Source organism: Gallus gallus, chromosome 28 (assembly GCF_016699485.2).
Source record: "Gallus gallus isolate bGalGal1 chromosome 28, bGalGal1.mat.broiler.GRCg7b, whole genome shotgun sequence".
NCBI classification, from domain to species: Eukaryota; Metazoa; Chordata; class Aves; order Galliformes; family Phasianidae; genus Gallus; species Gallus gallus.
Window position 1 is genome coordinate 5298133 of NC_052559.1, and position 14625 is coordinate 5312757.

At 47.2% G+C, this 14625-nt stretch overlaps 3 protein-coding genes across 3 annotated transcripts in view; 2 read left to right on the plus strand and 1 right to left on the minus strand.

Moving 5' to 3' along the window:
- UHRF1 (ubiquitin like with PHD and ring finger domains 1) overlaps positions 1–10064 on the minus strand; it is a 30542-nt gene extending 20478 nt beyond the window's left edge. The window contains exon 1 of the mRNA XM_046904732.1: positions 9320–10064. The gene's annotated coding sequence lies outside the window, so the exon portion shown is untranslated. The remainder of the gene's footprint in view (positions 1–9319) is intronic.
- Positions 107–9158, plus strand: PLIN3 (perilipin 3). The gene is made up of 8 exons (XM_046904733.1): positions 107–132; positions 3916–3989; positions 4487–4682; positions 5386–5468; positions 5766–6696; positions 7118–7317; positions 7501–7629; positions 7718–9158. The coding sequence occupies exons 2-8, from the start codon at positions 3933–3935 to the stop codon at positions 8264–8266; spliced, it is 2145 nt and encodes a 714-aa protein (XP_046760689.1). The 5' UTR covers positions 107–132; positions 3916–3932; the 3' UTR covers positions 8267–9158.
- A 990-nt stretch (positions 10065–11054) lies between the features above and the next one.
- TICAM1 (toll like receptor adaptor molecule 1) lies at positions 11055–13521 on the plus strand. Its single transcript, NM_001081506.1, has one exon. The coding sequence runs from the start codon at positions 11071–11073 to the stop codon at positions 13276–13278; it is 2208 nt and encodes a 735-aa protein (NP_001074975.1). The 5' UTR covers positions 11055–11070; the 3' UTR covers positions 13279–13521.
- Positions 13522–14625: the final 1104 nt, after the last annotated feature.

A 14625-nucleotide genomic window follows, 5' to 3' on the forward strand; every position in this document is an offset into this window, starting at 1 on the left:
TCTCTCTTCCCATTGGCCAGGGCAACGCGTGCCGTGCCTCCATTGGCTGTCTCGGCTGCTCATCAGGCCCGCGGGGTATTTAAGCGAGGCGAGGCCGGCTCCGTCTTAGTGCCGTTGGAGCCGAGGACGCAGGTGAGGTAGGTGATGCTGGGCTGGAGGGGAGGATGTTGTGGCTTGGGCATCGGGCTAATTCCCGTACTGTGGGGCTCCTGAGGCTGGCTTTTGCTTTGCAGCCTTCCCAGGGATGGAGGGCAGAGGCTGGGCTCCGAGCTGGCTCTTGCTCCTGGGGAGCATTAAGGCTAAAATCCCCCTACTTGGGTTGTGTTCCTCCCTATCAACTTCCCCAGGAGCAGCTGCAGCCCCAGTGTTGTTTGCTGCTTTTCCCTATCTCTAGGCATGAAAGATGACGTGGGATGGGCTACTAGAGAAACAAAGTGACATCTTGTGGCAGTGCTGTACCTCAAATGCCACAAGAAAAAGATCTCAGGGCTAGGAATAAGCCTCCAATAAGTTCCTGGCAACCCTGTGGATCTGAGCTGCAGATCCAAAAGCTCCTCCCTGGCTGGAGGTATTATAGCAGGGCAGGGGGTCTGCAAAACACAGCTGTGCATGATGTGTCTGCTGCTGACCTGTGATCAGGTGGGCATGCCCTTCCTGTTGATGTGACTGCCTATAGCTATTACCCTGTGATGATCACTTGGTGGAGGCATGATAATGGTGTTGACAAAAGTGTTAGTGACAAAGTAACTTCTTGCTCCTGGGTGGACAGAGGCTGCAGCTATGTATATAGCCTTGCCTGCCTGCTTGAAGGAGCACTTGGCAAACCAGTGCAGTGTTTCTCAAGACTGACAGGATTCTGCACGAGGTTGTGGCTACCTGAAATTGTCTGTGGAAGACTTCATTACCAAAGTTGGTTCTACTGAAACTGACATTAAAATGCCTGTTTAGTAGTCAGCAAAGCATGTTTCTTGCTCTGCAAGTTCCAGGTGCAGTCTAGAGCCCTGGTAGTTCTGTGCCTGTGTTATAATCAGTAAACAGAAAATACTGGAAAGCCCAGAAGCTGCTCTACTTTGAGTAGAAGGAACAGTTTTAATTATCTCCAAATTCCAGGAGCTTCAATAGCTTGTACACTTCCTGTCCCAAGGAAGTACTTAGTAATGGCCACCAGCTGTGGTGTTCATTTTCCCTTGGGATTCTGGGAGGGAGCAATCCTTGACTCCCACTGCAGTAGTGGATTTAGCCTTCGAGGCTCCCTAAAACTGATAGCCTTTCCAGGAAGGCTGCAGATGTATACTTCTGCCAGCAACTCTGTATCTACTGTTCAAAGATCCAAAAAATCTAACCCCCCCCCCCTTCCAGATCTTGCTTTACCCTGAGTGTTTGCAAACACTGTGATTGGCTGTGGGCACTGCCATTCCCCCCTGCAGCAGGAATTCTCTTGACTGCATTCTGCCAACTGCACTTACAGTAACTAGGATATCAGTGGAAGATATGGGAAAAAAAATGCAAATAAGCGCTTCAAACAAAAATTAATACCTCTGTCCTGGACAGTCCTCCCTGCTCATATCTAAATTGCTAAATTTAGCCTCGTTTGTTGATGTTCACTAAAGAACTGCTAGCTAAGCTATTGAACTAGGCATGTTAGCTGTGACTCAAACACAGTCTTCCATAGATAAAACACAGGGGAGAAAAGATTCCTGAATGTGATCCTATCTCTCCATCCACAGGATGATGTAACAGCTTCCTGGGGCAGAGCTTGTCTCCAGAGAAAGAGAAAAGCCTTGTGCAAGCTTAAAACTTTTTAATGTGTGTATGCTGGTTGTTGTCAGAGACAGAAATGAAGGGAGCTGCTTAACCCAGCAGAAAAGCACTTTTGTGCCAGGCTGCCCTGTTGCAACAGCTGTGACAGACCGAGGTAGAGAAAACAGACAGGCAGCAGCTCCAGAGTTCGAGGGCCTCAGCCCTTTGTTTTGCTGAATTTCAAGTTCTGCCAAATTCAGCAGTGAGCAGTGGCTATGTGATTGTGCTACACTAGAGATGCACTGAGAGATTTCATTTTTCTGAAACTATTCTAAGAATGTTCTCCAGCAGTGACCTAATATCTCTTCTGTAGCAATATGAAGTCATCTGCAAGACAAAGCTGCCCTGCTAAGGAAGAATTGGCTTGCTTCATGCAACTAGAGCAAGCAGTGATGCTGCTTCTGCTTTCCTCCCTGAGAGGCTGACTACTGGTAGATGGGACTGTGGGATTTCTGCTTGCAGTTACCCCAGTTTGGAATCATGTCTCTCTCTCCAGAGAGCACGAAACAACTGATGCAGAGCTGCTGAGTACAGTGCTTCCCTATGATCTGGAACCACATGAGATCTGCTCCCCACTGCTGTAGGGGAGAGCACAGAAAGAAAATAAAACTACACTGTCAGCATGACTCACAAAGACATGTCCATGCTGCAGGCACTGGAGCTACAACACACCCTGATTCCTTCTCTGGAGGACACCAACTATGTTCTAACATGACTGTGCTGTGAGGATTGTCACTAACTCTTGCCTCCATAATTCAGAGAAGCTCTTAGTACTTCAGAGGTTGATTCTAACCTTGTTTTATTTGTTTTTTAGCCAGCCAAGGAATTACTCCTGACTTACACTTGCAGCTAGAGCACTACTTCTGGCTGTACTTTGTTCTGTGTGCTAACCCTGACACCAGCCAGTGAGACACTATAGGATGAGTGTTTCTCACCTGTTGAGAAGTGAAGCAACTCAGCAAAGCAGTTGTTTGTAATGGTGTTGAAATAGCTGTGCTTCTCAGCTTCAAAAAACAAACTTGTCCTAAGTAGTGTGAGAGGAGTAACTACTGACTGCGCAAACCATATGGGCTTTGGGCCTGAGACTTGCGTTCAAGCCTTGCTTTTACTTGGAGCAATTTCCTAGAAGTTTTCCCAGGCTGCTGAAGTTCAAACCATATCTTTGATGCGGTCTTATGTCAGCTGGCCCTCCAGAAGGGAGGGAGGGGAGAGGAGAGTGTCCCAGTTTGTGACAACAACTGCTACAGGCATGTGTACTCTGCATCCCTGACTGCCTTGCTCTCACCACAGTGCCAATTAATTGCATGCATAACTCGCCAAGCTGTCAAACACTGCGGCACTGATTACTGAGAAGTCTCCCCAGGCTCTGTCCATCGCCACTTTTGAGCAAATAAATGTCTCAACTGTTTCTGTCCCAACTCTGTTCCTGTTTCCACAGCAAAATGTAAGCATTAAACGAGTCAATGTTGACAAGGAACAGACAGTGGTCTCTGTTGCTTATCAGATGGCAGGCATTTTGGATAGTCTGCAAGGGAGTCTAGTTCTTGGCTTGGGAATCCTTTTGTGAGGAATTCAGGTTTGAGGGTTTCCCACTGGAAAAATGCTGGAATTCTAAGAAGAGAGAGACTAGTTGGCAAGGCAGGGAAGCAGTTAGATGCTGCAAGGAAGAACAAGTATGCTGAAATCTCTACTATGCCTGACTGAGGCAAGATGCAATTTTAGATTTGTCATTATTCTGGTGTGTTCAGATGCCAATCTAGATCTAGGCTAGTGAGACCAATACACATTCAAGCTATTGTATCATTTTTATACTTAAATCCCATTACATAATAAGAACAATTCTGAGACTTGGTATCATAGAAGGTGAATTTTGCTATCCGGTAGGATGAGAACAAGTTCTTAAGTAGATAATCAGAATGCCACAGCAGGAAAACAGCCTGCCATTGTAGGTAAGCTCTGGAACATCTTCATATTCTTCCCAGAGCTGTGAGACTTCTAGCATTGCTGAAGTTGGTAGCAATGTTAAAGGTTTCCACACAATAAAGAGGCATAGTAGAACTATTCTGTAATATTATTTATGCATTTTTACTATGCCCCTTTTTTTTAACCTTTCAGCTACAGTTGACTTCACTATGGCATCAAAGCAGATCCCAAAAAAAGATCAGGAGGCTGAGGAACAGCAGCAAGAGGTAGGTACCATGAAGGCTGGTACTCTGTCACGTGGCAGTTGAACTACCTGTTGACGTATAGTGGTTAGCAACTTCTGTCAGCATCTCAAAAACAGGCTGCGGGTAGCAGAAACAATGACCAAATGAAGTTGTGCCTAAATTTAAACTTAATTCATACAGAAGCCAGCTTGTTCAAGGAAATATTCCATGGCTGGCTCAGGTAATGCAAATAATTCTGAAACATTGTACATGTACAACATTGTTGTAGTTCCTACTTCTACATTTGAGCTTGATGGTGCTAAAACCAAGTGTGAGTGAGCAGTGACAAGCCTAGAGCTCCAGCTTCTATTCCTGGCTTGCTATTGACAAAGACTTGTCTTTGGACAAGTCTCTTCAACTCTGAGCCAAAAAAGGCTGAGATGCCTTAGACTGAATGCCTTAGAATCTTTAATGGCTTGTATTCACACACCAGGCTGAGGCTGGGTCTCTGACTTCACTCATTTCTCTATGGTTTTTAGAGCGCTGTCAACAGGATAACCAACCTGCCCTTGCTTAACTCTGCATTCAACCTGGCCTCATCTGCCTACAGTTCTACCAAGGAAATGCATCCTTGCCTCAGTGGTGTCTGCAGTGTGGCTGAGACTGTGGCTGCAGTTGCAGTAGGCAGTGTGGTTGGTGGGGCACAGCCCATACTGAACCAACTGGACTCACAAAGTAAGTGAGGGGGCCAGAGGAGACCCTTCCTATACAGAAAGAGTAGAGAGGGAGGGGAGATTCATGGACCTGTTCAATGACATCCATTTTCTACAGTATGTTTTAGTTAATGGTAGCACTCAGTCCCCTGCTCATTTGTTTTCGGCAGCTCAATAATTTCACTGAATTTTCTGGGTGTGATATCATTACTAGAGTATGCAAAGTCTGGCCTCTTGACTCCCTCATAATGTTATAATGGTGTGGAAAGTATAGCAATAATAGCAGGGTGGTAAAATCTTTGGCTGCAGTAAATGAGGACAAGCCCAAATGCAGTAGATGGGGACAGAGAAATGAAGGAAGAAAATTGGCTTACCTTTAGAAGGCCTCAGATACACAGTAAATCTCCAACAAAGATCCCCTTGCCTCCACTGTCAACCCTTAAATGAAGTCTAGGCAGGGTGGATCCTGGCTCCACCCCTTCCAGTCACTCAGGGGCACTGCAGGCACCTGAGCTCCCCTGGGATGACCCTGCCTTCCCACCAGGTGCTCAATCACTGCTTCAAGCCATGACTTAGCATTTCTGCTACACCCCCCACATGCATCTCATCCCAGAACAGTATTTTTTTTTCTTTATTTGCTTTTGGGTGTACTCTGTGTTGGCCATTGTAGGGTCAAAACCCCTCTGCAAACTGAAGTCTAAACTAGTAGTCTTTTTTTTGTCTAGTAACACTTGTAAATGAATATGCCTGTAAAACACTGGATCAACTGGAGGAGAATTTGCCTTTTCTTCAACAGCCAGCAGATAAGGTAAAAGCTTGCTTAGTGGAACTGTTATGGGTGCAGAGGAATTTGGAGAAATGAAATGTGGCAACAGCACTTTGTCAGTTCAGTCCATGGTATGGGCTAGAGAACTCATAGCTAGCCAATGAAAGCTGGGGATATGCCTTCAGCATGTAGAAACAAACATGTCCTTCTACGTAATGGTATACTGTTTCTCTGGTCTACTGCCAGAATGCAAACAGTTATCCACGTGGAAAAGCTACTTTGGGGAAGGAAACCCTATTTCAGGAAAAAAGTAATCTTTATCCCCTTCATCCCCCATAGGTATTCTCAGACACCAAACAGCTGGTTTCCACCAAAGTGACATCTGCTATGAATGCTGCCTGTGAGGCAAAAGAAGCAATGGCTGATAAAGTGACTGAAGCTGTGGATCTCACTAAAAATGCTGTTGGGGATGGTGTTAAGCTGACCAGGTCAATGGTCATTTCCAGAGTTAACAACACTGTGGAGGCTGCTCAGGGTGCAAAGGACCTTGTAACTAATAAAGTGACGGAAGCAGTAGACCTCACTAAACACATTGTGGAGGACAGCATTGGAATGACCAAATCTGCAGTTGCCAATACTATTGTCAATGCTGTGGAGGCTGCTCAGGGTGCCAAGGACCTTGTGAGTAACAAGGTGACTGAAGCACTAGACCTCACTAAGCACATTGTGGAGGACAGCGTGGGACTGACCAAGTCTGTGGTTACTTCCACTATTGTCAGTGCTGTGGAGGCTGCCCAGGGTACCAAAGACCTTGTGAATAACAAGGTGACAGAGGCTGTGGACCTCAGTAAGCACATTGTGGAGGACAGCATGGGACTCACTAAGTCTGCAGTAGCAAATACTATTGTCAGTGCTGTGGAGGTTGCCCAGAGTGCCAAGGACCTTGTGACTAACAAGGTGATAGAGGCAGTAGATCTAACAAAAGTAGCTGTTCAGGATGGTGTTGAGAAGACTAAATCAGCGGTCACTTCAACAGTCAGTACAGCTCTGGATGCTGCATACAGCACCATAGCTAGCAAAATAAATACAGCCCTTGAGCAGAGCAGAGAGGCCATCCAGGAGAGTGTGGAGATAACTAATTCAGTGGTGACCAACAGTGTGAGCAAAGCCAAGGTAGTGGGACAAGCGGTGGCAGGTGGTGTCGAATCTGTCCTGGGTATATCAGAAGATCTGGTGGATCACTACCTCCCCATGACTGAAGAGGAACTAGGTGAGAAAATGCTGAGCTGGCGGTTGTAAATGCAAAGCCTTTCTCACATGGCTAGAGAGCGCCTGATGCTGAAAGAGTGATCTAAATAGACAGGTAGCTCTGAATTTAGCACCAGGGTGGCTTTCTGTCAACACTGCCTTGCTGCTTGCTATGGGACAGAGTTCAAGAATTTGCTAGCTACTCCTTGTCCTACAGCTTCAAGACAAACGTGGGTGCCTGCTTCAACCTGTCTGTCAAGCCTGCTTATCTGAAGAGAACACTCTGATTGGGCACCTTTAATACCTGGGCATCTGTAAACCTCTGCTGCTTATACAGCAACTTCAGTCTTCCACTTTTCCAGTGTAGGATTTTACTACTCCCTGCCATTCCTTACAGCTAGGGGAATGAAGCAGAGCTACATCTCTGTTCTTGTTTCCTCCAGGTGAACTTGCCACTGCTGTTGAGGGATTTGGTATGGCTTCTGTGGAGGAGCAGAGACAGCAGCAGAGTTACTTTGTTCGACTGGGTTCCCTCTCTAAAAAAGTCCGCTACCGAGCCTATCAACTCTCCCTGAACAAGCTTCAGCATGTTAAACAAAGCACTCAGAACACACTCTCACAACTACAGCTGGCAATAAATCTGGTACAAACAGGTTTTATTTTTCCCTTCCGCCTGTAATCTTTTTGCTATAGGAATCAGTTGTAGGTGCTTTTCCATTCTGCACCCAGCTGTGCCCCTGCCTGTCTGAAGGGCTGATGGAATTGCTTTTGCTTAGCTAATTGTATGTGCGTGCAATGCAACTATGCCTCTCATTTTTCCTATCAGATTGAATCTGTGAAAAAGGAGGTTGGCCAGAAGCTTCTGGATGGGCAAGAGAAACTCCATCAGCTGTGGGTGAGCTGGTGTCTGACTCAACCCAAGGGACACCAAGTTAAAACAGCTGCCAAAGTGGAGGTATATACGGGTGTATGTAATCAGACCTCTTGTGAATGGTGTGCATCTCATCTGCTACAGTGGCTGAGCTATATTTCTTTCCCAGCAGATAGAATCACGGACTCTAGCTATGCTGCATATCATCACTCAGCAGCTACAACCTATTTATGAGAGTCTGAAAGTCAGCATCCATGGCCTCCCCAGGAACATCCAAGAAGCTGTGCATCAGGCAACTCGAAATATCAAGAAGCTCCATACTACTTTTGCCAGTGCTAATTCTTTTCAGGATCTCTCTAGCACAACTCTGACAAAGAGCCAGAATCGTGTGGCTGAAGCCCAAAGGTCTCTGGATGTCCTGTTTGAGTATGTAACTCAGAACACCCCTCTAAACTGGCTTGTGGGTCCCTTCAAGGCAGTAGCTGAAGTGTCACAGGATAGCAGAAAGGGGAAAAAAGATAAGAGTAATATAAAATCATTTGCCTTAGAAAAGGCTGCTTCATCAAAGAAGGTGACTAAGAGGCCTGAAGAACCAAAAGGAGCAAAAATGATTCTGGGGGAAGCATGTGGAATGCTAGAGAAGCTAGAAGAGAAGATAAGTGCGGAAGAGGCGTTGGCTGTGAAGGAGATAATAACTAATGCACTGAAGGAAGATCCCTGAGAAGCTTGGTTCTTCTGGCTGAGGCCCCTTGAGTAGAACATCCCTTAATCTTTAAATCACGTGCCCAACTGTCAGTCATGCTGGGTGTTCCTCCTGTTCTCACTGTCCCAGGATGAGTTTACAGTAAGGTGTAGTTTGTAAGGAGGCCTGATGACTAAGGTGGAGCGATTCCAGATCTTGATGTATTTTTTTCTTCAAGCATGTTAATCCAAAAAAAGGAAGGTAGAGGGCCTGTACTTTTTTAATTAAGTCAGCACAGCTGTATGTGTGAATGGCAGTTCTTGCTGAGACAAGCTGTGGGTGAGAAGTCTCAAGTTATTTTTAATGTTGAATTATGTTAATGACTTCATCCAAGCTGCAGAGATCTTAAAGATTATGCACTTGACCTTTGACTGTGTTTTCCTCCCAAAGTTTTAAAACTACATGTTACAGACACTACTTCCTTTCTGACCTCAGCTTCCTGAGAGGCTGAACTCTGCAGCAGACCAGGAACAGCTGGGGACAAGAGGCTGCTTCTGAGAAGTGATTTCTTTCTATCAGCCAAACATTTGCTCTTCTGTAGAGGGATTTTCTTGTAAGCATGTCAATCTGCAGTGGGACTGTCTTTTCTGATTGTAAAAAGGACTTCGGGGATTATCTGCTTGTGTCTAAATTAACTCTGTGAGTGAAATAGCTTGTGGCTTTTGTCGGGAGTTACTCTGCTGTGTTTATAGAAGTATGCTGTAAACAAAATAGGGAGATAGGTACTGTTCACTTTTCCCAAGAAAACAATACTTTGTAGCAATACTTTGTAGCTGATCCTGATGTCATTTATTTTGTACTGGTATGGCACCACTGCTAGGGTTGGGGTAAGGGCAAAAACTTCAAAATAAAACTTGTTTTCTTTCCTTTAGCTGGAGCAAGTTAGAAGCTTGTGTTGGACAAATCACCTCTCACATAATAAATGCTTTCAGTGAAAAGCTGCAGTAGGAGGAATGTAGCTGTTCTGCCACTGGATACTGCTGCACCCCCTTGGCAGCCCCACGCTGCACACACATCACTCACTCATCGTACCTCTGGCCCCTGACGCTCGGAGGAGTGATGCCAAAAGCTTCTCGCTATAAGAAAATGTAATTCTTCTAGTGGATGTGCTCTTGCCGGCTTGCGTTAAATACCTCCAGGAGCTGTTACAGAGGGTGACAGCACACGGCGTTATGGCTTATCCTCTGCCGAGGACGAGTGCAGCGGGCGGCCCGATGGGGGGGGGGGGGGTGCCGGGGGGAGGAAGGGAGGGGAGTGCAGCTTCAGACCGGGCTTCCTGCCTCGGGTCCGCGAGCGCCGCTCCCGTCCTTGCTCCCCTGGGCCCGCTCCGCCCCAGCCCTGCGGCCGAGCCCCGCTCCGCTCCGCCCCGCTGTGCCGAGTTCCTCCGCTTCCTGGCGCGACGGGAGGCCCCACCGGGCAGCAACGACCCCAGACCCGGGGCAGCGCGGAGCGTCCCACTTCAGGCCCCGTCCGCGGTCCCAGGCCTGGTCCCAGGGAGCGCTGCTCGGCGCGGCCGGGCTGTGCGAGAAGGGGGAGCGTGGCAGTACGGGGCAGGGCCGAGGGCTACGGGGCGGCTCCGCAGGGCGTCCGGAGCGGGAGCGGCGCAGGTAGGACCACACATCTAGGGTGCCGTGGCGGTGAGAAGCCGGGGGTGTGATGGGGAAGCGGTGCTCGTGGTGCGGCTCCGCGGAAGCGCTGCGCATCGCGGCCCCACATCGGGGCAGAGAGTGGCGGCTGGAGGGGCGCTGTAAGAGCCACGAGAGGTTTGGGGGCATTTGGAGCATTTTGCCGAGTCACAAGGCGGAAGGGTATCAACGAGTTACAAAGGTCCTGCTCTGCTCTTTCGGTGCCCGGCCTTTTCTTTCCTTCCTTCCCCCATCGACTGTTTCACTAAATCGGTTTTCGCTGAAAGAGCCACTAACTTCCTCAGGTTCAGCTTGAGCTCATTCATTAGGCAATTAGAGAATTTTTCTGAGTGCGAAAAAAAGTTGAAATTTTAGACTTTCCCCAAGTGAGAGCTATTTGTAAATACCCCAGTTTCCTATGTACACAGAAAGCTGTTCCACCAGGCTGTGTGTGGAGCTGCAGGTCTGCTATTCAACCTAACCCAGCTCAGCCAGCGTTGGTGAGTGCTGCAGTTTAGGAGAGCCCAGGGATTAGATATGGAAGGAGCCAATCAAACCAATGTCCACAGTGACATGAAACAGCACAAGAGCAGATGTGTGGGTGTTCTTGAGCTTCCTGGGGATTTGAAAGGACTTTATTTCCCAGCTGCCCACTGCAAAGGGCAAAAGAGCAGCTGGAGGGGCCCTGGAGGAGACAAGTGCTTGGCTGTACCCAAATACATGCTTAATTTAGCAGTGACTTTAAAACAGTTGTCTATAATGTGAAATGAATGTGAAGAACTTACTCTTTGCTTAATAACAGAGTTGGAATTATGTGTGTAGCATGCCACATGCACTGGCGTGTTTGTAAGCTGTAAATGTGGGAAAAAAAAAAAAAAAAATCAGAGCTCTGAGAGCCTGGGAGCTCTCTGCCTCATTGTTTCTCAATGTGTTGTCCCATGTTCTTCTCATAGGTTCATTTGCTCCATTCTTCAGGAGAGATGTCTCACTTCTGAGACAAGTCCCTGAGCTGCAAAAAGCTATTGCTTGCATGGTACAGGAAGTACAACCAGGACATTGCAGAGTGCTGCAGGGAAATAAACCTTGAACCCAAATGCTGTAATATGCTTTTTCCATTCATGCTACTCCAGTCCATCATCTTGGTCACCAGTTGATGAGATGGCACAGAGTGCTGAGGTCCAGCCAAGCTTTGAAGACATTTTTAATATTCTATCCCAGGTCCCAGCAGAAAAGCTCCTTAGCCTCAAACATAAACTGAAGCATTTAATATTTGCGCCCAGCAGTAAATTACTGCAAGCCATGGTCCTACTTACTCTGGGACAAGAAGCAGATGCACGAATTTGTCTGAATGCTCTGGGAGATAACCTGGCAGCCCTGTACATCCATCAGACCAAACTAGGCACTGCAGCAGTGCAGAAAGACGGTGGTAATTCACAGCACCCCCAGCTAGATGCAGGTGCCATGGCATTTCTGGCACAGATCTACTTGCTGCTGGCAAATGAAAAACTGTGCAGTCATGAAGCTGTGGTCAAAGCTGAACAGGCTGCTAACAATGCTAGCAGGGATGCTCAGAGAGACACACTCAATAGCATCCCAGTTGGAGATCAGGAAAGATATGGCTTAGCTATCAGCACTGTGGATTCAGATAGCAAGTTTCGGACACTGAGATCTGATGTGAGCACAGGATTTCTCCGTATGACTAGCCCAAATAACACCGTGAAAAGTTCCCCAATGAAGATTAGAAAAACCTCAGACCTTTCAGGCACACAGACCTTGCAATCCTCAGGGATCTCCGATTCCTTCACCAGTCTCCTGATCAGTCAATCACCAACAGCTATTTTTTGCACACCGACTCCTTCCTGTCAGTCCAGTCGGCTGTGTGAAGTGAGCACCAGTGATGCTGGACAGCCTGATGGAGAGAGACAGAGCCACAGCCTGCAGGAAACTGGCAGGGCCAGCAGCCCCAGCAGTCATTCCAGGCAGGACACAAATCCCCAAGTCCCCCATCTGGGGAAGACACTGCAGGTCAGTTCCTCTCGTCTATCTCTCCCTATTGTTGAAACACAGCTGCCCATACTGGGTGCTGTGGGCCAACCTGTTGAGAGTAATGATATTTCTAGCACAGTGATAGCAGAACCTCAGGTACCAAAAGAAAGCAGAGACCAAAAGCAGAAATTATCTACAAGTCTTCCCTATTCAAGAATGACAATAAATACTGGTCCTGCCTGCATACCCATAGAAGACTCCTACATTCCAGCAGGAACTTCCAACTCTGCACCTGCTTCCACTTCAGTTTGTTCCTTTCCTCCTCAAACCTATTTCTCTTCAGCCATTCTCCGTCCTCTTCAGAGCATTCCTTACAACGTACCATTTCCCCCTCCCCTCCACTCATCTCCCTCTCCAACTGGCCCTCCTCCTTTAAAAACTGTGGAAGCATCATTGGCACCAGAGCCCAATGGTGAAAAGAAAAAGTTTTTCACTTTTGTTGTTCTACATGCTTGGGAAGATGAGCATATTGCCTGTCGCATCAAGGACCTGCTAGAGAACATGGGGGTTCCCAATGGTGCCACATTCTGTGAGGACTTCCTTGTTGCAGGACACAACCAGCTGACTTGCTTTCAGGATGCTATGGAAAACTCTGCTTTCCTTATCCTTCTGCTGACCAAGAACTTCCTGTGCCACCAGTGTATGTTTCAAACAAACTCAGCTCTGATGGAGTCCATCCAGCGACCTTCCAAGCACAACTCTGTCATTCCTTTTGTACCTAAGGAAAACCCACTGGAGCGGAGTCAGATTCCCAGCATGCTCAGTGTGCTGGTGGCCTTGGATGAGAACTCTCCTGTGTTTGCCAGGACAGTGCAGAACACCTTTACCCCCGAGAAGATCAATGAAAGGAAAGCCATGTGGTGCCAGATACAGCAAGTCCAAGAGCAGAAAAGGAAACTAGAGCTATATCAGGATCACTGCCAAACACTGCAGAATTTAGGTGCTTTGACCCTCGGTTCCCTTCCCCAAATGTCTCCATCAGCTATGCAGCTGAATCAGTCAAGCCTAGAGCAGCTGCTGGAACAGCTCCTGCCTCTCCAGTCATCCCAACAGTGCCATCCCCCAGTGTCTGTCTCTGCTGCCACACGCCCACTTCCCCGGGCTGGTCATCCCACATCTGCTCAGGTGGGTCCCTCTCCTTCCCAACCACTTAATCTCCCATCAGGCCAGCACTACACAACTACAGATCCAGGAGGTGCCCGTTCCATCATCATCCAACATGCTCGAATGGTTCAGATTGGGAACCACAACACAATGCATGTGGAAACTGCTGCCCCAGGTCCACAGGACAGTGAGGAAGAATCCAGGGAGAATGCTTAATCAGAGATGCAGAATGTCAGCCAGAGACACTCACTCTTCATGTCAAACCCTAGGTTATAGAGATTCTGCTGGAAATGGGACTATTCTGATTTCACTGGGGCCTAATAGCCTCTATTTCTTGAGCACGGGAGAAAACTGCCTTCTTTTACAAAGAGGTTGTCACTTTCTAAGACTACTATCCATTTGCTTATTTTCCTTTAACTGAGAATACAATTTTCTTGATTTTCTGAGGATTAACTGAAAGGTTTTATAAATAAATTTTAATAAATTTATATTTGCATTTCTCCAGTTGCTTCCTGTAAAATCAGAAAAGGGACAGCTGGGGATATCTCTGTATGTCTGTACCTCTTAAGTGGAAGGGGCTGGGAGGTGGCACATCTGGATTATGTTTCATAATCTGCTGCTGACCAAGTCATTTGAGGAAAAATCTTCAGAGGATTCCTTGGGGAGTCACTTGGCCTCCTGTGAAGGTGCTCTGCACTGCAAGGTCACAGTTTTCTTTTTGCTGCTCTCTTTGCTCATGGTTGCAATATGGCCTGTTCATACCAGTGCCTACTTTGTGTGCATGGCACACTCCCCTTGCTGCTGAGCAGCACCATTTCCCCCAGCCTCATGTCAGACCTGGGAAAATTCATGAAACTTGCTTCAAAAACTTCCAAGAGGCTGCAGGCCTCTAGGCTGAGGCATCAGGAGATCGCTATTCTCAGTTCTCCCCTGAAACTGCAAAGAGATAAGCTTTGTTTGTGAGACAGAATTCCCACATGCCCCTAGAGGCATGGTTTAAGGAAAATATTTTTAAGAAAACTCTGTTAAACTCAAAGGACCAAGATTATACACCAGGTATGAGGCTAAACAAGAACTTTATGGTAAAACTCTGCTTTGGGAAAAAAAAATACCAAAGGTAGAATGCAAAGGGGGAAAATTTTTGAGAAAGCAGAAGCTGTGGGTTCTCCTTTATCTGTTTTTAAAAGTTGAGAGATGGGATTAGGCCCTGCTAGACTGGCTGTTATACAGAGAAATATGCTTTACTGAGATTATTCCGTCTATTTGTGTTACCACCTTTGAGGGAAAAGTTTGACTCAAAACTGAAAGTGTTGAGCAGAGCATTACAAGAGTGGAGAAAGGCCAGTGATATGGGAGATGTTCTGCAGGATCTGGGCAATAGCTCTATGAGGCAGACCTCTAGGCTTCCAAAGCAAGGATAGCACCAACCTGCTTGCTCAGCCTGATGGGTGTTGCCATGGCCATTTGCCTGTTCTGTCAGCAGAGGTCAGACCAAAGCCACCAGGCGTCTACAAACTGCTTCCTCTGCCAAGCAGAGCTAAAGCAACAGCAGCAAACTCCAGA

What these genes read in the sequence shown, in the direction of transcription:
- TICAM1 (NM_001081506.1), top strand. Translation starts at nt 11,071, where the DNA reads ATGGCACAGAGTGCTGAGGTCCAGCCAAGCTTTGAAGACATTTTTAAT.
- PLIN3 (XM_046904733.1), top strand. Translation starts at nt 3,933, where the DNA reads ATGGCATCAAAGCAGATCCCAAAAAAAGATCAGGAGGCTGAGGAACAG. An exon ending in GAACCAACTGGACTCACAAA is followed by an intron (nt 4,683 to 5,385) that starts GTAAGTGAGGGG and finishes TTTTTTGTCTAG; the next exon opens with TAACACTTGTAAATGAATAT. An exon ending in TACAGCTGGCAATAAATCTG is followed by an intron (nt 7,318 to 7,500) that starts GTACAAACAGGT and finishes TTTTCCTATCAG; the next exon opens with ATTGAATCTGTGAAAAAGGA.